The sequence below is a fragment of the Mesocricetus auratus genome, unplaced genomic scaffold (assembly GCF_017639785.1).
Source record: "Mesocricetus auratus isolate SY011 unplaced genomic scaffold, BCM_Maur_2.0 Super-Scaffold_6730, whole genome shotgun sequence".
NCBI lineage: Eukaryota > Metazoa > Chordata > Mammalia > Rodentia > Cricetidae > Mesocricetus > Mesocricetus auratus.
The window spans coordinates 89,674,268-89,699,951 of NW_024429184.1; the positions used below are offsets into that span (position 1 = coordinate 89,674,268).

The window sequence follows — 25,684 nt, forward strand, 5'->3', positions numbered from 1 at the left end:
ACCACACTGAGGCTCAGTCCCTCATAGTCCCCAGTTATGGTTTTGTTGGTCAAATCCAATTTATTCGGCCCACTTGCTACACTTTAAGTCCTACCTGTATAAGTGTACGTGTGTATGATATGTGTAAGTCTATGTGTGTATTGTCCTTGAGTGTGGGTACTCATGGGTCACAGCATGCATGTAGAGGCCAGAAGACAACCGTTGTGTGTTGGTCCTCAACTTCCTACCTCGTTTAAGACAATGCAGAAGGCAGGTTGGACAGCCCATGGGCTCTGGAGCTTCCCCTTTCTCCATCTTCCATCTTCCTGTAGGAGTATGCTGGGGTTTTAGACATTTTTGTTGCTGTCTCTAGCTTTTATGTGGGTTCTGGGGATACAAATTCAGGTCATTAGGCTTGTGTAGCAGACATTTTTACCCACCAAGCCAACTCCCCAACCTTGGCATACTTTATAACTAAGCCCAGGTCCAGAGAGATCACAGGACCCATGCAGAGTAACAAAGCTAATTAGAATCAAATCTGGTCTTGGACCCTAAACGCTTTGTTTCCCAGGACCCCGAGTCCATGACGTGGTTCACGAAAGCACATCTTATCAGTGCTTCCTGAAAAATAAAATCTACTGACGTGTGTGCTGGAACACAGTACAGTAGGAATGAGAGCAGGGCTTCCTCCAAACACGAGGGTTCACTGAATATCTACAATGTGCCAGAGACCATTCTAAAAACTGGCGACACACCAGTGTACACTAGAGTGTCTGATAGTCCGGGATAAGGATAATATTAAGAGCCAGATGCCTAAGGAGCCAGCAAGCATATGCTGTATCAGGTTTAAAAAAAGGCAGGTAGAGGTATGGTGGGCCAGGGAAAGAGGTCTCTCTGATTGTGTGCCATGAGCAGAGAGGTGGAGGGGGACGGGGGGGGGGGGGTGTGATGTGGTTATCATCTGAGGGAAGGTTTTCATCAGGGTGAAGCTGGGAGCTGAGAACACGTCAGGCCACTGACCGTTTTAGCCTTATTAGAAAGCACTAGGTCCCGGAGAGAGCCTGTGCTAAAAAACAAACAAACAAAAAAACAAATCAAAAAACAAACAAGGTAGATGGCACCTGAAGAATGACACCTGGGGCTGCCTTCTGGGCTCCACATGCATGTGCACGCATGAACATTCATGTGGATCCACGTACGTGTGTGTATATCCACATGAGCGTGCATATACAGGCACCACGAATTTTTAAAAGGGCTTCTAGTGCTCAGTTGGGCTGATACCTACTCACCCCAGGAGGCTGGTCTCGCTTTAAGCACTTTCTAACAATTAAGTCCCTTAACCTTGTGTCATTTCCCAGTGCTGCAGATTCGGTTCTTGTCCATCGCTGTTAAGAAGCTTATCTAGTGCCAACCAGCACATGGTTGACTGTGACTCCAGACACACATTCTGCTGTCTCTCAGCCTCAGGTGCACTTGGTGAATAGTGAAAACAGGCTTGCCTTACAATTTCCCTCACATGCTTCCTAATGTCTCTGTGTTATGCTGCATGCCGTCACTCCTGTCTTCTGGGACTGCCACCCCACTGTGTTGTTTTGCAGACCCTCCCACATGAACTGATCATCTACTGCTCTGGTGCACTTGCCCAGAATACCTTCCCTTCTTTGCCACACAACCTAACTTTAATCCTTCCCCACTGGGTTCAAGTTCCCCGTGCTGGCTGCCTTCCCTGAAGATCTAGGCTACCTTGACCTCTTCCCTGCTAACCATGCCTTTTGGAATTTGATGACACTCAGGTTTGTAAATCATGCACTATCTCATTTCATTCCTGAAGTAGTAGCTCAGCTCCCCTACAGGAGCAACTATATTTTATAATACATTTAAAAATTTTTTCCATTATCAGCCGGGCGTTGGTGGCACACGCCTTCAATCCCAGCACTTGGGAGGCAGAGGCAGGTGGATCTCTGTGAGTTCGAGGCCAACCTGGTCTACATAGCAAGTTCCAGGACAGCCTCTAAAACAATACAGAGAAACCCTATCTCGAAAAACAACAAAACAAAACAAAAATTCCATTATCAAGTCCTGTGGTATATTCTGGGAATGTAGTGTTGATTATATTGGAGAATAGAGAGTTTCTGCTCAACAAAAAAGAGCCTTCCTTTCCCATCCCTGGTCTGTGGTGTACAATACAGCGAGCATCTTGCAGAATTGTCTTCCATTCTGACCTGAATGGATCCTTAATCTGTTTTCCAGTGAACTGGAGGCTGAGGGCTAAACCCCTTAGTGTAGGATAGAAAACATTCTCCCATCTCGACTCTGCCATTTCTTGGCAGGTGGCTGTATCTCTTGGTCTACCTGGGTCAGCTTCAGTTTTTCCAGCATGGTTCCCATCTCTGTCTGTCATCTGGGGGCGTTAAGTAGATCCATTCGCACTCTTGAATGTGCCCCAAGAGATAGCTCAAACGAGGAGCTGAGGTTTTGACTCTAGAACCCATGTTGTTTTTTTAAAAAAAGTTGGACATGATGGCATACGTTTATAATCCCAGTGCTAGGGAGGTGGACGCTGTGGGCCTGTGGAGCTCACTGGCCAGCTAGCCTAGACAGCAAACTCCTGTCTCAACAATCAAGGTGCTCATCTCCTGAGTAGTGACACCTGAGATTGACCTCTGGCCTCCATATACACGTGTGCATGCACCTCTGCATTTGCCCATACACACATACTCATGGATACATTCATGCCCCCCAACACAGATTAAAATCAAGTGTCCTGATTGAATAGTAAATAGTGGGATTTCCCTATATGCCTACCTATCCTTGTCCCTTATTTTGAATAAGGAATGGTCAAATGTTTCCTTTGAACATCTGGATGTTGCCTCCCTCCCAGTTCTTCTGTCTGGATTGATCTCTCTACTCTGCCAGTCCCAGGCAAATGCCATCTTTCCTTTCAAAACCAGGCTCTGCATTTCCTAGGCCTGCGCTAGCTGCTAAACTACCCAGGAAACCTTCACTATCTCTATTGCCTGACATCCAGAATCTGTGCAGTTGGCATGATTTTTAGTGGCTCTTAATAGGCACCATCTTACATTTTAACTATTTGTATAGACATTAATTACATTTCCCTTATCTGATGAGAAGGTAGGTCCTATAGAAAATGTCTAGGAATTAGGTATCTTTTTTCCCACCTAGTGGCTAACACACTGAGATGGTTTGAATGATAATGTCTCCCGTAGGCTCAGACGTTTGAATACCTTGTCCCCAGTTGGCGATGCCGTTTTGGGTAGACTTAGGAGGTGTTGTCTTGCTGGCGGAATGTGTCACTAGGGCTGGGCTTTGGTGTTTCAGAGTTTGCTCTCTGCTTCCTGTTTTCAGCTCAAGATGGGAGCTCTCAGCATCCAGCTCTAACCACCATGTCTCCACTCTGCCAACATGGACTTTTATCCCTCTGGACCAATAAGCCCAAGTAAACTGTTTCTTCTGTCAGTTGCCTTGGTCATAGTGTTTTATCACAGCAATGGAAGAGTAATTTACACACACACACACACACACACACACATACCCCGATATGTAGAATAGACATACCCTATCAGGTTTTCATCTGGGTTACTGAAGACAAGCCACATCTTCTCTGGGTCTCAAATCTAACATCTAGAAAATATGTCATTTCTGCATCTGCGAGGGAAGACAAAACCTCATTTTCAAGCACTTAAGGCAGGATTGCAATAGGGATTGAGCCAAACAGGATACACAGAGATCACTTAGAGATCAGTGTCCTCAGGAAGCCACCATCGCTTAGGCTGAAGAAACAATGGGCAGAGTAAGGACTAGGTTCATCACAGGCCATAAGCAGGCCCCTGGAAGGTGGCCCATGGGACCCGGAGCAGCAAAGGACACGCAACCTGGGAAGATGCCCAAAGCTGTCTTCTCCCTTCCTCCCACTCTCTAATCCCGTGTCTCTCTCTGGTCAGATACAGCAAAACTTCAGCCCCGAATGGGACCCAGGGAGGTCCAGCCACAGGGGGTCAGTGCCAGTGTCATAGAACAGAACAGTGGAAAGACAGATGTGGCAAGGGCCAAATGGGCCTAGTCGCTGATCCAAGGTTTCTTCTAACTCTTTAGTTGTTCCAACCCACTGGTTGGATAAATTACTGAATGGATTAGTAAATATATTATCAGTAATTTCTTCATTCATTTAAAAATGTTCCTAGCTGCTTATAGAAAACACAATGAGGAAGCTCTATGTGTCTCTAGTATTGTAATTTTATTTCTATGACAAACACAGGCATGAAGCTTGGAAAAATTCAAAGCCTTGGGCTGAGGGTATAGTTCAGTGGGATAGCACATGCTAAATAGGCATGAAGTCCTGGGTTTAATCCCTTCAAAGAAGGATGAGGGGGAGAAAAGAAAGGGGAGGGGGAGAAGAGGAGGGAGAGGAAGAGGAAGAGGAAGATCACCCAGTTCTATCTCCTTTATTTAGCTTTTTGAAAACCTCAAGGAAGATCACTGACAGCACCGGTAAACCAGGTATTAAAATACAGCCTAAGAAAATAAGATGACCTTAACCTGGTTCTGTGACAAGGCAAGGGCAGAGATGTCATCATGAGGTTATTTATTGAGTTATGTCCTCTCTTCTCTCCTCAGGGCATGCCTAGGCACGGCTCAGGCGATCCGTGGCCTGGCCGCAGCCGTTTCCTTCCCAGCTCTAGCTCTCTTCCGTCCGAAAGCAGGGCGTGCTGTGAAGAGGAATGACCCTGGCCAGGGTGGTGGCTCACACTCAAGATTTAGACACGGTCTAACTTTTACCTCCAGCTAGGAGGCACAGCTTGATTTTCAGGATGGCTTGGCATCAGGGAAGTGTCCTCAGAGCAGACACTAAGGAGGGAGAACAGCAGCTATGGCTGGGATAACTCAGTTTTCAACCCACATGGGAAACCATGTCCTGATATTGCATGTTTCAAACAGAATCTCATGTTCCCCAGACTGGCCTCAGACTTACTATGAATCTGAGCATGACCTTGAATTTGAATTCTCTTCCTTCTACCTACCAAGGGCTAGAATTGCAGGTGTGCATAGCCCCATGTGCTGGCTAATTGTGAGTCAACTTGAACAAGCTAGAGTCATTGGAGAGGAGGGAACCTCAATGGAGAACATGCCTCCATAAGACTGGGTTGTAGGCAAGCCTGTAGGGTATTGTCTTATTAGTCATCAGTGGCGGAGGGCTGTCCCTTTGTTGGTGGCGCCATCCTTGTGCCAGTGGTCTGGGAATTCTGTAAGAAAGCAGGCTGGGCAAGCCATGAGGAGCAAGCCAGTATGCAGCACCCCTCCATGCCTCTGCATCAGCTCCTGACTCCAGGTTCCTGCCATTTGAGTTCCTGTCCTGACTTCCTCTGATGATAAAACAGTGATATGGAGGCATAAGCTAAACACTTTCCTCCCTGACTTGCTGGTGGTTCATCCCCAAGGCATTTCCAGGTGTGGTCTTCTCACCACCTCCATCCTTCTGCCCCCAATTCAACCACACCTGCCTATGCGTTAACCACTGAATCAGAGTCTGTGGGTACGGAGTCCAGGAATAAGTCTGCTTTCCCCTTAAAAGTCGGAAAAAAACAAAAGATGAAGTTCTCCGCCTAAGAGGTGCCTAAATGATGAGCTCAAGCAAAGCCAGCACCCTACCAGGTGAAAGCCTTCCAGCGCCACCAGCCAGTTATGCTGAGAGGGCATTGTGTTACTACTGCTTGCCTTAGAGAATAGCTTAAGTCAGTGGCTTCCCAGTATTGTAGTTACTTAAACCCCCTTGGGATGATTAAGGAAAAAAACTTTTATTAAAATACACAAAAAGTAATCTGGGCATTAATTTAACTCCAGCACTTGGAAGGCAGAGGCAGGTAGACCTCTGTGAATTTGAGGCCTGCCTGGTTTACAGAGTGAGTTCTAGGACAGCCAGGGCTACATAGTGAGATCTTATCTCAAGAAAACCAAAACCCAAAACACCCATACATATAGACACACACACACACACACATTGTGCATGTGCGTTTGTGGTAAATATATGTTTAAATGTAAATATATTTAAATGTAAAATGCTTTATATGTATGTAAATATATATAATTTGACCTTTCCAATCTGTTGATAAATTGGTTGATACCTCAGAGACCAGTAAGGCAGCAGTCCCAAGCATATTAGCTGCTGTAGAGTGCTTCTCTGCCATATAGCTGTCATTAAAAGCAACAGAGTACTATTTAACACTGACTTCCAGGAACAGGTAAAACTTGACCAACTTTATTAGATCTTAGGAACTCAGTCAAAGCCCTTTTAATAACTATATTAAAAGACAAAATACATACTCACAAAAAACAACCCACTGCTGAACTCCCTGAAGCTATGACCAAAGCATATACATTATCATCTAATTTGCAAGTTAAAGTAGCCGCTTGATTTACAGAGTTTGATTTCACCTAGGGAAAACAAAAGATGGACAGGGGCTGTGGTGTGTGTGGTTTAGTGGGTAAAACACTCATTGTATGAGTGTAAAAGTCTGACTGCAGATCCCCAGAACCTACGTGAGGCTGGACAGATTAACCCATGTGTAACCCCAGTGTGCTGCAGAAGGATGGTGGTGGATACAGGCATTCCTGGAAACCTGCGCACCAGCTAGCCTAAGCCACAGAGATCAGCAAGAGATTAAACGATGTGTAAGACCAAAGGGCCAACAGCTCTGACCTCTACACACCTGTATACACACAGTCACACGCGCCTCTACACACCTGTGCTACACACAGTCACACGCACTCTTAAAAAACAGACAAATAATGTTTAGCAGCTATTTTCTCAGAAAAAAATGGGATTCAAGGAAAACTAAAAGTATCTGTTACTGATGATAAAACACAAATTTTCAACCCTTTCCAATCAGCAGTATTCAGCACCTTTCTGAAGTAGAATGTTCCAGTTTCCTCAGATACTCTTCTTGTACCTAAGCTCTCCTCTCTTTTGGTGTTCTTTTCATGTGTGTCTGTCCGAGAGCAGATTCTGTACACATACTAAAACAGTGCATTGCATCACCCTGGATGCAGAAACAGATCCAAATCTCCAGCTGTGTTCCATTAAGCCTCATGTAAGAGATACCCAGGAAAGTGTGAAACCATGGCCTTCATAAAACTTTACTTAGTTTTTTGGAAGATATGCTTAGCTTTTATAAACATGCTATATATGCTAAGGTATGGTAGATTAATTTTGAAATGAATAAATGATATTTGGATTTTCTCTTTTTAGTTTGATATAATATTGACAGACACAGCTACATTAACAAAGGTGTTTTTGCTAGCCTCGGTTATTGGAGTCTTGATATCAAGATGGTTTCAGCATCTCTAGTATGGTTCCATTCTGGGGTTACAAACCCAGGAGGCACATCTAGTTACAATAATTTGGACCTCTTTCCTTTTATAAGGAAATGATTAATTTAGTAAGAGCCTAGAGAATTCAAGTTAAGACTTTGCAGCAGGGTAGAAAATTGTTATTACCTCCCTCAGCTAAAAGGAAGGACACACAAGTGTGGAACTCAATGAATTGTTTGGGAATTCACTTTTGGTGCTTTTAGGAATCACTTTTGGGTCCACAGGTCTCCCTGCCAGCATCTTTTAAAGTTTCTATGTCCCCACTGGCCTCACATTTTAGCCAGTTACCACTGAAGTCCTTTCTTTGGGCCACCCCAGAATCCATGGTATAGCCTTGCATGGAGTGGCTCTCTGAGGTGGCTGGTGATAGACATGAACTCTCACCCATTTCCTTGGCTCTCTTTAGCTTTTACACAATACCAGGTATCAACACATGTTTCCCACAGGATTGCTAAGTAACAGAGTAGGGTGGAGACTTTGGATAGAAATGCTTCAGTTACACAATGGTTTCTCTCTACCCCACTGTTTCCTTTCTCAGAATCGCAGTTTTCTTGAACGCACACAGACCTAGGCTTCAGAGTTCAAAGTCTCCACTGGCTTAGCCCAACTCTACAGCTTCTTCCCTTTATACTGTGGAGGAATTACTTAACTCATTTGCACCCCAGTTTTGCATGTGAAGTATAACTAGTCTGTTTAACATAGAAGAAACATCCAACAGTGGCTCTAGTGAACAGAGGAGGGAGCCACAGGAGTGCTGTCCCTCTTGGTACAGGGAGTGCAAGCTTAGTCCGATTCAGAGTTTTCCCCTGTTGGGCCAAAGCATGACACCTGGCTTGATCCCTGTTAGTCAAGGTGACATGTGGACACAGGTTTCCAGCCAGTGGAGCTCATGGCTGTGAGTTAGATATTTATTAGTCATATTAAGGAGGAAATGGCATTGGCCTTTCTACATACAACCCCATTGTGGTATTGTCATAGTTTCTTGACAAGAAACACTACTTCTTGGAGGGAGGAAATGGAAGGGGAAATGACATAGTTATATTGAGTCAAAAAAGTAAAAAGAAATCTTAAAGTTATGTGCCTTCTTAGTATGGTCTTTAAAAAGACCTACTGTTGGCATTGTTTGAGGTAGAATGCTTTTATTATGTGCATGTTATACACAATGCTCTGCGAAATTCAGGAGCACTAAAGCTAACTTAAACAGCAAGATAAAAACAATTATATATATATGTATATGTATACATATACATATATATTTTTTTATTCCTCCTTCTCAGTATTTTCATAGCTGGCCATTTTCTCAAACACCGAAATGTGACAAATGTCTGTACAAGCTCTCACTGACCTGTCTGTTGTCTTCCTAGCTGTACCCAGAGCGATGCTGCTGTTTATCAAGTCTCTGCAAGAAACTGCATGGGGATGATCTGCTGTTCAGCATCCATTGAGGTCCAGTGTCTGCAGGACACACAAGTGTCTCCTGACCCGGTAGGTGGCAGGGATGTGGCTGGCCAACGTGAAACAGAGATACAAGAAGACAGCATAAATCACTCGGAGGAGAACTGGAGTCCCTGTAAGGAAGAAGGAAGTATGGCCCCGGGGGTTTGCGTGTCAGCTGATTCCCACAAATTCAACCACTCATGTTCACCCCAAAGAGTGGCCAATTATGAGTCCGGTGCTTCCGATTCTGAGGATCCTCCAGATGCCAAAGAGACAAGACAAAGGACAGAGCCTTACAAACCAAATAACACACAAGAAAGTTCCTTTCATTTAGATAACACCACTGGAAAACAAGATGCATGCCAGCATAGGACAGTGCACACCAGTGTCCCAGGGTTAATTGGTGATGGCCTAGGTAGCAAAGGGTCTAATGAGGAGGGTGCTACCCTTAGTCATCAAAACCCCAAAGGACAGAAATACATCAGTTTCAGTCTTCCACTGCCGGAGGCAACCCTGTGTCCTTACCCAGGTGACAGCAACTCCATCTGCATGCAGTCGGGCCCACAGGCTTCCAGCGAAGACTCTGACAGTGACTATGAACTTTGCCCAGAGATAACCCTAACCTACATGGAGGAGTTTTCGGATGATGACCTGGAGTATCTGGAATGTTCCGATGTTATGACGGATTACTCTAATGCCGTTTGGCAAAGAAGCCTGCTGGGAACTGACCGAGTTTTTTTATTAGAGAGCGATGACGAAGAGATGGAATTCAATGAGTGTGGTCTGGGTGGGTGTGAGCATTTCCTCAGTGAAATGGGTTGTGGGCCTCGGGTGTCGGGTGACATGGGGCCTACGAATGCCACCACTGGCTTGTGCAGTTATCACTCACAACCCCAGGAAGTAGGGGTCAGGAGCAGCGGAACCTCCAGGCATAGTCCCTTACCCCTGCATGCAGGAATGACTCTTACTCTGGGACCTCACCAGGATGGAACCGCGAAAATGACTGAACAGGGAAGGACTCCACTCCCTGCTGCTTCCGAGGCTGTTGAAAATGATTGTCCAGGAATCCGGGGAGAAACCAGAGACAACCCTGAAGCAGGAGAGGAATTCTCCAGTGACAGTCTGCAAAGCATGGATAAGGCAGAGACAGAGGCACAGGTGAAGTCCTTGTCTAGAGGGTTAGACGAGTCAGAGGTGATGCAGGGTTTGAAAAGCTTGCCTGGGAAAAGAGCAGATGAAAAGCACCAGGGCAGCAGGAAGGCTGCCCCGAGACCCACCAGGGCCAGGCGGCCCGGAATGAAGGCAAATGCCAAGAAGCAGCTGCAGAAAGACAGTGTCCCCAAAGGCACGCTTGATCCGCTCCCCAAGGAATCGACTAAGCACCCCTTAACCGCGAGCTATGGACGAGAGCCCACACAGTCTGAGGCAGGAGCTCCTGGCTGGAATGCCCACTTCCATGCAGAACTGTGTATTCCAATTCCTGCACAGCAAGACTCCAAAACCCCTCGACCACCGGCAGAGCCTCTTCGGAATGAAGGGGACACAAGGTTTAAGGGAGAAGGGGAACTGTTTACTAAATTATCTGAAGCAAGACAGATTCCAGACCAGACTGACCATCTTCAGGTAAGACCTGTTTTGTTTGGTTTTTTAAGCTTTGAGAGGAAAGGGGTGTCCGTGTGCGTGTGCATGTGCGTGTGCATGTGTGTGTGCATGTTCATCACTTCACACTCATAATTCTTGTACTATAATGTAAATCAAAATAAAGATCCCGGTGCCACCGGGGTGCTTGTGAATGACAGCTGCTGTTTCGGCAGCTAGGAAGGAAATCTGGCTTTGAAAAAAGGCCCAGATAAACCCTGAGCCATCCTAATTATAGCAAAAGAGTGATAGAGTAAGGGCACTAATGGGGTTCTGGACAGCTGGAAAAAGAAACCTGATATTTTGCCTACTGCATGTGTTTTACTAGCAGTGCTCGCTATTCTGAAAGTTCCTCAAGTAAATGCTCATGCTGTAGCCTTGAAAGGGAGGGGAGCCCATTCTTTCTGGTCATATCTCCCCCACACTTTGAAAATGGTCGACTTTGGCTTTAGTCACAAGGCGTAATGAAAGTGGCAGGCTTTCGGTGGGAGCGAAAAACTTATGGGATCTGCTTGCCGTGCTGGAGAAAGCAGGCAGAGTTCATCTTGTTGTGCAGTACAATGCTTTTGATTGGGTGTTTGCCTTGTTTTGCTTTCCTCAGGCCACAAAGTATAAAAGAGGCCAAGAAAATGCCAAGAAGAGAATGTATTGTCCCGTAATAATGAGTTGGGTATGATTTTTTAGTTCTGACTTGAAAGAGACAGAATTATAGGAATAGTTAATGCATAGAGAATATTACGTCTCATATACTTGTGTTTTTAATTATTTAGTTTTATAACAGGTTTTGGACTGATGGTATACTACAGTCAAGATTTGACTTTTGGAAACAAATATCTTTAGAAATGTCTGTATATATGTTTGTATCCATCCATCTATCTATCTATCTATCTCTATCCATCCATCTATCTATTATCTAGCTATCATAATTACTACTATTATTACCATCTTACAATACATCTTGTTAATCCCAAACTTGAAGAGACACTGATATTTCTTACTACCTGGGAATCTATATTAGGAATCTGGTATTATTTTTATAGATAACTCCAAAGGAATAGTCCCTAGTGCAAAGTAACTGAGCCCATTGTGAAGAAATAACAAAAACCAGTGCTCTGGTTTTCTAGAGGTCCTGTCATAAAATAGCCAAAGTACAAATGTCCAGACCTGAGCTCTAGATGAGCCAGTTGCTCTGTTCTGCTGGTGAAATTAGCCAGATGGAACCCGCTTTTCTCCTCCTGCAGGCAAGCCAGCGTTGTCCATTGTGTTCCTTAGCCATACCATGGAGAAGCTCACACACCACGGCCACAGGCCTATGCACATGAGCGGTGCGCAGAGGAGGCTTGAGTAACTGTTAGTTTGAAGTGTCTGTGTTAACCTTTTCATGTCATTAACACACAATGTCCCTTTCTAGTCATCAGCACCCTATCTTTCCCAGCTAAGCAACTTTCTACAGCTGTTTGTGCAGTGAGAACATGTTTCCTTAGAGATGACTTCCCTGTTAGAGGATGGGGGAAGACAAGGGGGCTCACGTGGAGTAAGTGGGAGGGAGGCGGTTGACAATGTCAGCTTTAGACACATCCCTGTGAGAAGCAGGGTCTAGACCTGTTAACTGTGGTGAGGAAGGAAGGGACCCCGCTTTCCTCAGTGTGTGCCCTAACCCGAATTGGAGATGAGCGCACCTGTGGCCAGCAAGCTCACTGGCTTACTGAAAGTGCAGTCAACTAAAATGCAGTCTTTAGGGCAGAGACTGCCGTGGGCCGTCTGCCAGAGTCCTTTGTGAGTCTCTATCCACCCTGCCTTGACTGCTGTTTTGTAGTGTGATTGGTGATTAATGAAGACCCTGAACTTGCCTATACAGAAAACTGGCTGAGGAGTTTGCATTTTCTGCAGGGAGTGGGCCTGTGCCTCCCCTTGCAGGAGTCAGTAGCAGAGCTGACCTTGCACCCCAGCCACAACTAGGAACCCAAATGGAGTTTGGGCATGAAAGAGCAGTTCTGCACAGCCTTGAGCAAACGTGGGATGTTTGTGCCAGTGACATTTCCTCTCTTGAAATTAAAGCCAGAAGATTTTTCCCTCTGGCATTGGTTGGTATATGTAAAAATGCAGATTCTTTTAGACATGTGAAAAGTTCCTATTTACTTACAGGAGATGTCTTTATTTCTTACACACTGCAAAACCATGGCCAACAGATAGTAAATGGCTAATTATTATTACAAATTTGGCACAGAAATATGGGAGTTACTGGGAATTATATGAAACCTTATATAATATGGTGCAGGAAAACATGACTTTTTTCTGTTGCTGAGTCCAAAGACATTTTAAATATTTATTCTCTGAATTTTGAGGCTTGGGCACCTAAGGATTTTTTGAATGGCTTAAAATCCTGCTTTAGGATACATATTAATAAGTTTTCCCACCCTTGAGTCTAGTTTGATCCACTTACCTAGAGCTGTCTTTTTGTAGGAAGTGACTGGCAGCTTCTTTTAACATTTTATCTTCATTTGTACATCAGGTTTAGCATTCCGAGGAACATTCCATGTCTCTAATTGCCTGTGTTATTCTGTAAGGGCCTCTTGCAGAATATTTCCTGCCTGACTCACGACACTCAGGTGTCTTTACTTTCTGTGGTCTCCCGTCTCTTTCACAATGTAACACCATCTTGTTAGGCATTGTCTAGAAATAGTTCCTGACCCAGGCTAGGATTGGAAAGCCCCCAGTTCCTCTACATTTATGGAAGATTCCAAGGCTCCTTCCAGTTTTGGAGTGGAAAATAGAGAAGGGTACCCCAGGCTAACTTGAATCCCCATCAAGGATCACACTGCCTACTCTCCGTCTTGTTTTTTAGCTCATGTTCTTGATCCAAGGCCTGCAACTCTGCCCATCTTAAGTTTCTCTCCCCACCTTAAGCTCACCCACGCTTTGAATTCCCAAGTGCCATGTCTGCTTCACTTCAACCCAGAGAGATTTGCGTTTCCTTTTGAAATCCTGACACTACGAATGTACATTATGGGTGTGTAGTCTCAGGTCCGGGGGTTGAAGATCTTGCTGATGAGGAATTAGCACTAATCATAGTGAGCCAGCTGCGTGGTGGAGCAGAATTTGGTGTATGTCATATCAAGGGTTAGGGTCGTGGCCGCCGCATAACAGGCATGCAGTCATCAGGTGAGTAAGTAGCCACACAGTAGGGGATTGACTACCTGGTTAGGCAGGACGCTGATGACTATTGATCACTTCACATTCTTTCGTTATCTCCACATGTGAGATACTGCTGTCAACCTTCCACAGGCAGGATGCCCTTCCATCGGCTCTTCTGGCCCTGGGAATGGGTTGGTTTATTCTGAAGCCTAGAGGCATAAGCTGTGGGGCGTGACCCCATAATGAATGTGGAGGGTCAGGAAAAGTTTAGCCACGGCAAAAGGTTTCTGAACATGCACCAACCAAAAGTTAATTCAAAATCAAGTACATTAGTTACATTATGCACATTAATATAATTACATGTGTAATATATACACAATATAATCATAGTGTATACACCCTGGTTCAGGGGTGTTTCTGACTGTAGTGGCCTGTTTGCATTGTGGGATGTCACTGCAGCACTGGCTCTGTGCGTTTTGTGCCGGGCATACCGCCATCATACCACATAGACCAACCAATGCTGCCGAAGCACCTCCGCTCAGGTGGAGGTCATCGTATCTCAGGAATGTCAGTCTTTTTACTATACATATAAATTTTCTTCTTATATAGATAGGAATAAATATGAAAACCAAAACTTTTCATATTTCCCTACTCTAATTTTTCAGCATCAGCATATCAAATCAGTATATCTTTGGACTGTATTGTGTTATAATCTTTGGTCTTACTGACTTGAGTTTCATTAAAAAAAAATTCATTGGGGACCATGGAGATGGCACAGTCAGTAAAGTGCTTGTTGAACAAGCATGAGGACTGGGATTTGATCCCCAGCACCTGTAAAGGCTGGGGATGCCTAGCACTGGGGAGGTAGAGACAGAAAGGTCCTTGGGGCTTGACGGCCAGCTAGGACAGCTGAAGCGGGAAGCTCTAGGTTCAACCAGATACTTTCTCAAAAAACAAACTATAGAGCTGGAAAGATAGGTCTGTAGTCAAGAGCTTATGCCGCTCTTGCAGAGGCTCTGAGTTCAAGGTGGCTCACAGCTCCAGAGGACTCTAGGCCTTTGGCCTCTGCAGGAAACTGCACTCACACACATACCCCACACCCCTCACACACATGCACAGAATTTAAAAAATCATGAAATCTTAGAAATATCAAGGTAGAGAGTGGCTGAGGAAGACAATGTCAGCCTGTGGCCTCCACACATGGGCAAGCATATTTCCCACCATGTACACACAAACCCTTAAATATGTTTAGCTTGGGGTTAGGGCAGAATAGACAACATTTTTTTCAGGAAGAGCCCTAAAAATAATTTTGCCACCTAGTAATGCATATTAATGCAAAGTGGTGGTCTCGTTATTGACAAGTATAAAATCAAAATATCTATTAACTCTGAAAAAATCATGGGAGATACTTTCTATCTTGCAGTATCAGGTATTCAACTAAGATTTCATTCCTTAGGTTAAAATTAACTATACTGCCTTAACCACCCCCTGTGTCTTTTTATTATTATTATTTTTCAAGACAGGGTTTCTCTGTGTAGCCCTAGCTGTCCTGGAACTCACTCTGTAGACCATGCTGGTCTTGAACTCACAGAGATCCACCTGCCTCTGCCTCCCCAGTGCTGGTATTAAAGGTGTGTGCCACCACTGCCTGGCACCTTTTGTGTCTTGACAAGAGCAACTGACTCAGTTCTGCCAGGAAATCAACCCCACGAGTTCGCTGCCTCTGAGAACATCATAACAGTTGTCATTCTTGGTTGCTCAGTAAGGCTGTCCTCTCTAAGTTGCTTGTTTCCTCCATCTCTAACTTTGAATTCTCCTTCCAGAGAAAGTCACAACACCCTTGCCATTCTTTATACAGTATCTCCCCACCGCTTAACTGCCTTTCTGCTTTTTGTGGTTTCAGAAAGATACCATAAGTGTTAAATTATAAGGCGTTTTGAGCAGTGTAATAAAATCTCGTATCATCAAGTTTTGCCCCATGTAGTGTGTGAACCATCTCTCTGTCCAGTGAATCCACACTCCATACATATTCACCTGGTTAGTCTTCGGAGCTGTCTTGGCTACCTGGGTGCCGTGGTATCACCGTGCTTGTTCAGATACCAAATCCAATAATGGCCCCCGGAGCATAGGAAGAACAATGTTACACTTCAGAAAAGTCAGGCCACTAAGTGCTTGCTTGAGCTAGGAAGGAGGAAGGTTCCAACTTATAAGGAGCTGCATGGTGAGTTCGATAACAACAGATGATCTGTGAATTTCTGAAAGAGGAATAAGACATTTTGCTCATTATGCTCTTGTGCCACAGACTTCAAAATCACAGCCTTGTACATGGCGTAACAGAAAAGACCCTGAAGTCTACACAGTTGTAGACATTCACCAGAGGTCCCAGAATGTCTCCCATGAACAGAGTGTGGGCGTGAGCCCTGGATTTGTTCCCTGTCCTACTACTTCCTAACATGGAGGAAAATAATATTGAACTCTCTTGGCTTCTGTTTTCTCGCCTGCAAAACAAATAGTGGTAATATCACTTCCAAAGTGCCGTAAGGGGTCTAGAGAGATGGCTCAGCAGTTGACAGCACTTGCTGCTCTTCTAGGGGAACCAGGTTCCAGTCCCAGGACTCACATCAGGTGGTTTACAGCCTCCTGTAACTCAGCACCCTTTTCTGGCTCCAGATATACACGAGTATGTATGTATGTATGTATGTATGTATGTATGTATGCATGTATGTATGCATGTATATATACATATATATTGCTTTGAGCCTTTATCATTTATTACAGAAGTAGCAATTAATAATTCTGTATATGTATATATGTGTGTGAGTACTCAGACATACACATAAAATAATAAAAAATAAAGACAACTTTTCAAAAATGTATTTGCGTATTTCTATAAGTTAGCATATCCCTAGCAAGTTCCAGGCCAGCCAAGATCACAGGTTTGACACTCTGTCTCAAACAAACAAACAAACAAACAAACAATAAAAAACAAACAACAACAAAAGCGGTTGAAGGATTCAAGATTACATGTAAAGTGCCTAGCACAATTAATAAGTAATGATATGGCTACTTTTGCTTCATTATTTATCTCCTCTTTTGCTTTTATTGGATTTTGGCAATGCTAAGGATTGAATCTCATGGTTTGCATACATTAAGCAAGTACTCTACCACTGAACTACATCCCCATTTGTAGCTCATGTGTTACTAAAGACTTCTTGAAGGCTAGCTACAATGTTACTTACTGAGAGTTTTTTTTTAGACAACTGTATATGCAGATAAGAAATGACTCAGAATAGCTCCATCAAGAAGACCTCTTGTGTCTCCTTTAGCTACTCACTGTACCCACATCCCTCCTGCCCTCTCCTTCTCTATTCCCCAATGACTGCCAATCTGGTTTCCAATCCTAAAATCCTATAGAAATTGAATTAGAAAGTATGTGATCTCCCAAGAATTTTCCCCTTTAGCATCGCTCCCAGGGATTCCTTCAAGACTACTTGCTAAGTAGTTTCATGTGAGGTTTGTGAATCCTTGAGTTCGCTTAATGACTTACTGCATGAAGAACATTTGGGTGGATTTCTATTGTTTTGTTTTCATGAATAAAACATTTGTTAAGTTCTTACTTCTCTGGGACCAGTGCTGGGTGCTCTGGCTACATTCTTGTTGCTGTATAAAATACCTTGACAAAAAGCAACTTGGGAGAGAAAGGGTTTGTTTCACACAAAATTCCAGGTCACAGGGAAGTCAGACTTAGAGCAGTTAGTCACATCATATCCACAGGCAAGAGCAAACGAATGTGCCCAGCTCACTTGCTGTCTTGTACTCTTCTCCATTTCCCCACTCTTACGGGAGTCAGCACCCCTTGCCCAAGGAATGGCATTGCCCACAGTGGGCCGAGCTGGGAGGATGGAAAGTTTCAAGTCAGCCTGGGCTAGCTAGGCAGTAAAGTCAAGGATGGCCCAAATATATCAAAACCCTGTCTCAGAAAGTCCTAATGAAACCTCCAAACCAAAACCAAAGAAAATGGTGATGGAGCAGCGATTTTCAACCTTTGGGTCACCACCCCTGTGTGTGTGTGTGTGTGTGTGTGTGTGTGTGTGTGTGTGTGTGTGTGTTAAATGACCCTTTCACAGGGGTCACCTGATGGAGGATGTCTTTCTGTATGTATGTTTCTCTTATTGGTTGATGAATAAAACACTTTTTGGCAAATAGAGGCAGGAAGTTAGGTGGGGCTAGGAAACAAGGAGAATTCTGGCAAAGGTAGGTGGAGAAGAACCAGAAAGAGACACCATGTGAAGACTTAGAGGATAGGATTAACCAGGCATTCTCTAGTAAGCCAAGACCATGTAGAAATACATAGATTAGTAGTTGAGAGCTAGCCAATAAGAAGCCCTAGTCATTGGCCAACAGTTTAATAATTAATATAGTGTCTGTGTGTTTATTTGGGACAATGGAGCTGTGGGACCTGGCAGGACAAGAGCTTCCGAAACAGTTGCTAAGACTATCAGAAAACACGGATATTTACATTACTATTCACAACAGTAGCATAATTACAGTTATGAAGTAGTAACAAAAGTACTTTTATGGTTGGAGGTCACCACAACATGAGGAACTGTCTTAAAGAGTCAAAGCATTAGAAAGGTTGAGAACCACTGTGATAGAGGCACAAAGACCTTGAACATAGTGTAGTTCCTATTAAGTAATGAACTGTCTCCTAAAGTTGTCAGCTGCCAACTTCATCCACCGGTCTCCAGTTGTATTATAATGTAGCAGTTTGTCTCCTGGGCTAAGTAGATTTGAACTCCTGGAAGTATGAATGAAACATGGTGTTCATCTGAGTTCAGCACATGTGCTTGGGAGGCAGTACAAAGAATGGGCACATCAAAGTTTGAAATCTATGTTGACTGACCTGTAACAGGCAGGGCGCATTCTGATTCTCTAGCAAATAATTCCAATTCTAGCAGTGGAGTAGGAGAAATGAAAGCAGACTCCCTAAACCTTCATGCAATACAGGTTTCACATTATGAATGACAAGTAACTGTTAAACAGTGGCTCCAGAGGACTGATAAGCCAGCTCTTTGGTGACAATGACAGGAAGGGCAGAGGCTGCCCTGGCTCATCTTTCTCAGCGCGTGGCAGTTGAGCCTCTTGTCAACACCACTCCAAGGCAGAGGCAGAGAGGAACACAAATGTTTGTTTTGTTTTTAATCACAAAGCTAGCTATATCACGTCTTCCAAACACCATTAACCATCCTGGATGGGCAAGATCCTGTTCAGGCTCCCTTTAGTCACTGTTCTCAGTATAAACAGCCAAACAAATTAGCGCTTGCAGCCTCATATCTTTCTGTGTGGTCTGTGGGTCATCTGGTTAGAAGTTCCAGCTTTCAAGCCCCATGGCTGTGTTGCTGAACCGGATTTGCCTTTAAACCCCATCCTCTTGGAGGTTCCTGTGGGCCCCGAGCTTCCAGGAGCCCTGATGGGCAGAGCACATCTTTCCTAGATTAAAAGGGGGGCTGGGATGAAGCCCAGTGGCAGAATGCTTGCCTAGCATGCTGGAGGCGCTGACTTCCATCCCCAGCATGGCAATGGAAGTGAATGAATGTGTGAGTCAGTATCTAAAGGCATTTTCCCCAATAACCGTGCACTCTCCTGGGAGTTGCCTCCTGTGTTCTATCTACCGCCAGAGAGTCCAGTCATCAGGTCTGCAGCGAGGCTTTGACACTGAGTTTTTACAGCTCTCACCTGATCTTTAACCTCCACGGTGCAGGAGCCGTGCCATGCTTCAAAACTGTGTGTAGTGCTTTTGCATACAGAGATCCAGGTAATACCCCAGAGATCCTGATGCTAGCACACTAGTCCTATGGTGAGGTTTGGGCATGGCTGCCCATATGGAAGCTCAGCTAGCTTAAGACACAATCTGGAAAGAGAATCTTGAAGCTCACGTGGAGTGAGACACAAGGGCCATCCTGTGGGCTCCAAGTTCAGCCATGCTCAGCAGAGGTATGGAGACCTGAAGGATAGATATACTCACCTCAAGGCTTCCAAAAATTTTAGCCATGGAACAAAGAATTAGATGATTTAGTGCTACTTTTCTAATGGCGGTCATGGGATTGTTCACATAAGTTGTGGCGAGCTTTTCTTGGTTATGGGGCTACAACACTTCACAACGATTTGAGCAAAGGGCTTAGGATGTAAATGAAGACAAAGACAGCTGCTCATTCTTGCAAAGAGAATGGCATTTATTTTAACAAGAGTGGAGCTTTAAATACCGCCCAGGCACTACGGAAAGCCACCAAGGTCAGAAGCCTACCTTCCCAGGGCCGTCCATCAAAGGGTAGGCCGATAACAGGAATTAGCATTTAGACAATAAGGATTGTCAGAAAACAGGAACTTGCATGCAGGCCTTACTGGGAGGAGGGGACAAGAGGTGTTTTGCTACAAGCTCCTAGTCACAAGCTGGTCAGCAAACCCCCATGGGGGAAAGGTGCAACATAAGTATGTTCAGTCTATGGTTCATGGGATAGCTAAAAATGGGGCCCCAAATTGTAAACTTACTTAAAATGTTATGAGATTTGTGTGTGTGTGTGTGATTTTTTTTTTAAGTTCAGCTGTGCAGTTCTTGTGTATGAGCCTTGTAGATAACAATGCTGTATCTCAATGTGGAAAGGTTAGACAAGTCTGGGGCTAAACTGTTTCTGACTTCCTGGGCTGTACCTCACACTCAGCATAACTTCACACTCTACACACGAGGACAGGGAAACAAATTCCTGTGGGTCATTTGGGAAATAGATCGGTTTAAAATCTGAGATAACTGGTTGGCTAGCTGTGATAGCATTAATGATACTATGACGTGGAATGAAAACACTAGCCACCTTTTAGTCAGAGCAAGCAGAAAGTAGAGAGACTGTGGAATTGGGAATGGATCTCTGATCTTAGCTGCTGTGAGGTGGGCCCTATGGGGCCACACACATTCTCTTAGATACTACGCCAGCTGCCTACAATCCAGACCCTGGAACAAATTTCTCGACAAGGCCAACTATCAGAGCGAATAACTAGTAAAAAGGCTTCTCCACTTCTTGCCTGAGATTCTGTAATTTATTCCAGCTACTCCTCCTGCCTAGCAGGATATTGCATGGGAACCAGCTGACATTATGTTACTGTAGACATACCTCAGAGCACCAATGCTCTTTATTTGATATTCCCCGGTACCAACTCATTACAGAAACATTCCAAAACTTTGGCAAAGTGACCTCTCCAGGGGCCTAAGGCAAGTAAATTTCAAGTTTGCTTTGAGTCTATGGGGCAGTTTTGAAAAGTGAAGGCCTGTGTCCTTTACTCTGGGATGCAGGCATCTGAGTCCTACCCGAGACCTGCGTTTTTAGTAAGTTCCCCAAGTGACGCTTGAGGGCACTTCAGTTTAGAAGCCATGTGCTTAGTTACGCAAAGCCAGAGTGACCACTGAAATCTGGGATATTTCTGTAAAAATGTGCCCGGTGTGGAAACCATGGGAAGAGTGGGCCTTATAAAACTTAACCCTCCACCCTCCGAGGAACAAGAGCCCCTCAGAACTGCAACTTCTCTCCCCTTCCTAGCTTTAAACAAGGCGTGTTCTTCACTTGTCTGTGCAACTGAAATAGACACAGACCCTGATTTACTGTAACTAATCCAGAACAGGTGTGTGATTAGCAGCTGACTTTTATTTTGAGGAGTACAGCAACAGGGATTTGACTGGCAGCAAGGAAGCTGGTAAGAGAAGGGTTATTGGGTTTTGAGGGTCTCCGCAACTCTTCCCTCAACAGTGTCTTTGGTTGCATGCTAAGAGAGAGGGTGTCATTGGACTTTCAGGGTCCCTGTATTTCACTCCTCACCACTGCCTTTGACTGGAGCTAGATGCCAGAAGCAAGCTTTATTGGTTTATTTGGTGTGTTTCTATGACTGAAGATGGGCTTGCATCTCTGAAACAAGATGGGGAAAAGGACATTAAATAACCAGTCACAGACTGAGATAAGTGATAAAGCTATGTTCATCAAAACAGTGTAGCTACTAGACACCAAAACATAAATCGATGAGTCGATATGAATAGAGAATAGAGAGGTTCAAATATCACATTGAAAATGGGTTTACAGTAAAAACAGCCTTTCAGATTTTTAGGAAATATCAACATATTCAAAGCCGACAATTAGGCATCGTAAAGGAAAATATCAATACCACCCAGTGGACCTCAGAGAGTTTCTAATGGGTTTCTTGGTTAAACATTTAAAAAATAACCTATAAACTAATGGGGAAAACATTAGGAACTATTCTTATGACCTTAAGAGAATTAAAATATTTTTGTAAACAAAGAAATTTTTTTTGGTTTTTACAAGACAGGGTTTCTCTGTATTGTTTTGGAGGCTGTCGGTCCAGCCTGGCCTCGAACTCACAGAGATTCGCCTGCCTCTGCCTCCCGAGTGCTGGGATTAAAGGCGTGCACCACCACCGCCCGGCTAACAAAGAATTTTTAAATGATATAAAATTGATAATTTTGAACATATCACAATTTGGCTATAAATACAACAGTTATAAATAAAGGAAAGTCACCATTGAAAGACATTTGGAAAGTAACTGTAATAACGATCAATTTGTTGTCAGCCATGGTGGAACAAACCTTTAATCCCAGTACTCTGGAGGCAGAAATAGGTGAATTTCTGAGTGTTTGAGGCCAGTCTGGTCTATAGAGTGGAGTTCTATAGTGTGTACGCAAGGCTACATAGAGAAACCCTGTCTCAAAAAACAAATATATAGTAAAATGCAAAATTTAAAATATCAATTTGCAAAACATATAAAAATACAAATTGTAGCTGGGTGTGGTGGTCTACACCTATAATCCAAGTACTCTTGGAGGCCAAGGTAGCAGAATTGGAATTCAAAGACAGCCTGGGCTACAGAGTATTCAAGGCCAGCCTGCATGACTTAATGACACCCTGCCTCACAACTGTACAAACTATAAAGAAGGTTGGGCTATTGCTCAGTGGTAGAGCTCTTGTCTAGTATGTGCAGGTCTTGGGATCAATCTACAGTATTTTTTAAAAGCAAAAATTCAACCCCTGTGCCCCTAAAAAAGCCCAAAATCCTCCAACTTATAAGACACCAAACAATAAAAAACCTTAAGAAGATAAATAAACATGTAGTTTATAGAAGAAATTGATGATATGTAATCTGGAGAAGATACTGTGGTTCCTGGCAACTGAGAACACACGTACTTTAAAAAGATGCTACCTTTTACCCATCACATAAAATAAATTAAAAATTCAGGGGCTAGAGAGATGACTCATTAGTTAAGAGCTTTTACTGTTCTTCCAGAGGACAGGAATTCAGTTCCTAGCACCCATATTGGGTGACTTACAATTCTGGCTCTAGGAGATCTGACATCCTCTTTTGGCTTCTGCACACACATGTGCATGCATGTGTGCACACGCGTGCATGTGTGCACACGCTTGCAAGCACACACACACACACACAGACAAAGATACAATCAAGTTGAGATTACAGGGATGTGCATATGTCACCAACAGGTGTGTAGTTTGTCCTTTTTTTTTTAAGGGTAAGAGGACTGTTGCCCTCTCCTCCTCCTCCTCCTCCTTCTCCTCCTTCTCCTCCTTCTCCTCCTTCTCCTCCTTCTCCTCCTTCTTTTGTCAAGACAGGGTTTATCTGTGTAGCTTTGGAGGCTGTCCTAGAACTCACTCTGTAGACCAAGCTGGCCTTGAACTCACAGACATTTACCTGCCTCTGCCTCCCAAGTGCTGGGATTAAAGATGTGCACCACCCCTGCCAGGCCCAATATCTACTCTTTAAAGAAAGCGTTCATAATCACCCACAGAGTCTGTAACATATGCGGTGCTATGAAATTTGTTATGCGTGTCCAAACTTTTGATATTGTGACATGATGCCATCATGTACAAAGTTCATGATCAAAACCTGTGATCCAGTTACAAAATAAATAATCTATCACAAAGCTTCATACTCTTTAAAGTAAGTTTATGATTTAGTGTGTGGTCACATTCATGACTGTCTTCAGCCTCATGTAGCTGCATGTGTGTACCGCAAGTTGGAGATGCCTGAAAGGCCATCTTGACAGAAATGTCTAGACAGACTACACAGCCTGTTCAAACAATGGCCACATCACTATTTAACACAAGTGTATTGCAAAGTAATACACACCACAGTTTATATCCCAAAGCCAATCTGTCATAGAATATTTATATTAAATTGATAACAAATGCTGGGAAAGGGGGAGGAGCAAGAAACCCCTATACACTTCTGGTAGAAATATAAACTGCTATAGTCGCTATGGAAATCAAGTTCTTAAAAAAAAACAAAAAACAAAACAACCCCCCCAAAAAACTAAAACAAAATCATGATACCTGTAGGAAAGTGGGTGGAACTGGAAACCTTTAAGCAAGGTAAACCAGACTCAGAGAAACTAACTGCCACAATTTCTTTTATAGACAGAGTCTAGATTTGTATTAACATGTATTAATATGTGTGTATGTTTGGGTATCTAAAACATCAAACTAGAAAGTAGAACATGAGGGTAGAGGGTGAGATTGTACAGGAGTGGGGAGAGGGGAAAGAAGGTAACAAAATTCACAGGAAACAAAAGCAGGGTCTGATACAAGTAACCACCAAGGAAGAGATTTTACTGGAGAGCAAAATGAAAGCACAGTGCTTTACTGAAGACTGCTGGGTTACAGTTTGGGGTGCTCTTTCATGGGTCCAAGCGGAGGAGAGGATGTTACTGAGGGGTGAGGCTTGGGTGATTTCCTGTTTTGAGTGAGTCTTGTGCTACACAAGCCTTTGTTTATAGTGCATGTTTTTCACATAACGTATCTGGTTTTGATCCTACACACACCCAATCACGCTTGGGCATAAGATGGTTAAAAGTCCACTCAGAGGACAGTTTGCCTTACTGTCTATCTACTTAAAACCAGTTCAGACTGGATCAGACCATTTTCCTTAGTTTCAGGATATGTTTCTATCTGTGCTTGGTTACCAAAAAGGTATTACTACGGGATGGTTAGGAGAGGAGTCCATCTTTTGGAGCCAGTGTGTAGGGCTCAGTGTAGCTAGGAGTCCCAGATTGCTAACTATGTTTGGTTTGCCTCAAGGACACACACAAGTGACAGATGTGATTAACACTTGGGAAGGAGTCAAGAATCCAGTGATAGAAACTATTAATAATGTTTTAATATTTTAAGGAGATGGTATTCATTTATTACTGGTATCATTGAAAACTGATTATTTTTTAAAACTCCATTTTTTTGAGACAATATCTCCCTGTGTAGCTCTGGCTGGCCTGCAGTTCACTAATTAGACCAGGCTGTCCTTGAACTCAGAAACACCCTCAATTCTGCTTCACAAGTACCAGGATTAAAGGGTTGAGTTGTGCTACTATGCCCAGCTTTTCTTTTCTTTCTTGAACACAGGACTTAACTCCATTCCACTTCCTGGTACCCCTTTTCTCCTTGAACTGTACATTTTGTATTTTTCCTTGCTCAGCTTGGTCCTTTTCATTGTAGATCTTCTTAAGAGTGAACCCTAATAACCACAGGACAGAGTCAATACTAGGCTCTGCCTAGTTCCTCTGCCAATGGAATTAACCCAAAACTCTTCACTTTAGCCTCAGGCAGACTTTTCAGACAAGGGCAAAAGCAGCCACATTCTTAGCCAAAATATCACAAGCACAATCTCTAGGCCACATATCAAAACTCTATTCCTCTGAAACCTCTTAAGCTAGGCCCTCTGGTTCAAGTCACACTCAGCACCGCTGTCTTCTATTCTTCTACTAGTATGTCTCATTAAGTCCCAGTTAAAACATTCAACTGCTTTCCTAATCTAAAGTCTAAAGGTCCATATTCTTCCAAACAGAAGCATGGTCAGGTCTCTTACAATACCCCAGCTCCTGGTACCGTCTTCTTAGTTAGAGTTTTATTGCTGTGAAGAGACATGACCTCAACAACTCTTATGAAGGAAAGCATTTAATTGGGGCTGGCTTACAGTTTCAGAGGTTTAGTCTATTTGGGGGGGGAGTAACTAATTTATTTTGTTTCCATTTCTGATCCATCACTGAGTAAGC

At 43.7% G+C, this 25,684-nt stretch overlaps 1 protein-coding gene and 1 long non-coding RNA gene across 4 annotated transcripts in view; one reads left to right on the plus strand and one right to left on the minus strand.

Annotated features, from left to right (window-relative positions):
- Positions 1–9,409, minus strand: part of LOC121138838 — a 37,280-nt gene extending 27,871 nt beyond the window's left edge. The window contains exons 1-2 of the long non-coding RNA XR_005875704.1: positions 9,328–9,409; positions 8,711–8,869 (exon numbers count right to left, since the gene is read on the minus strand). This is a non-coding gene — a long non-coding RNA (uncharacterized LOC121138838). The remainder of the gene's footprint in view (positions 1–8,710; positions 8,870–9,327) is intronic.
- Alpk2 (alpha kinase 2) overlaps positions 1–25,684 on the plus strand; it is a 124,106-nt gene that overhangs the window by 28,727 nt on the left and 69,695 nt on the right. For all 3 annotated transcript variants that reach the window (XR_005875703.1, XR_005875702.1, XM_040741699.1), the window contains exon 4: positions 8,730–10,425. Coding sequence is in view for 1 of the 3 variants with exons in the window: in XM_040741699.1 (XP_040597633.1) it covers positions 8,730–10,425 (1,696 nt within the window). In the remaining 2 variants the exon portion in view is untranslated. The remainder of the gene's footprint in view (positions 1–8,729; positions 10,426–25,684) is intronic.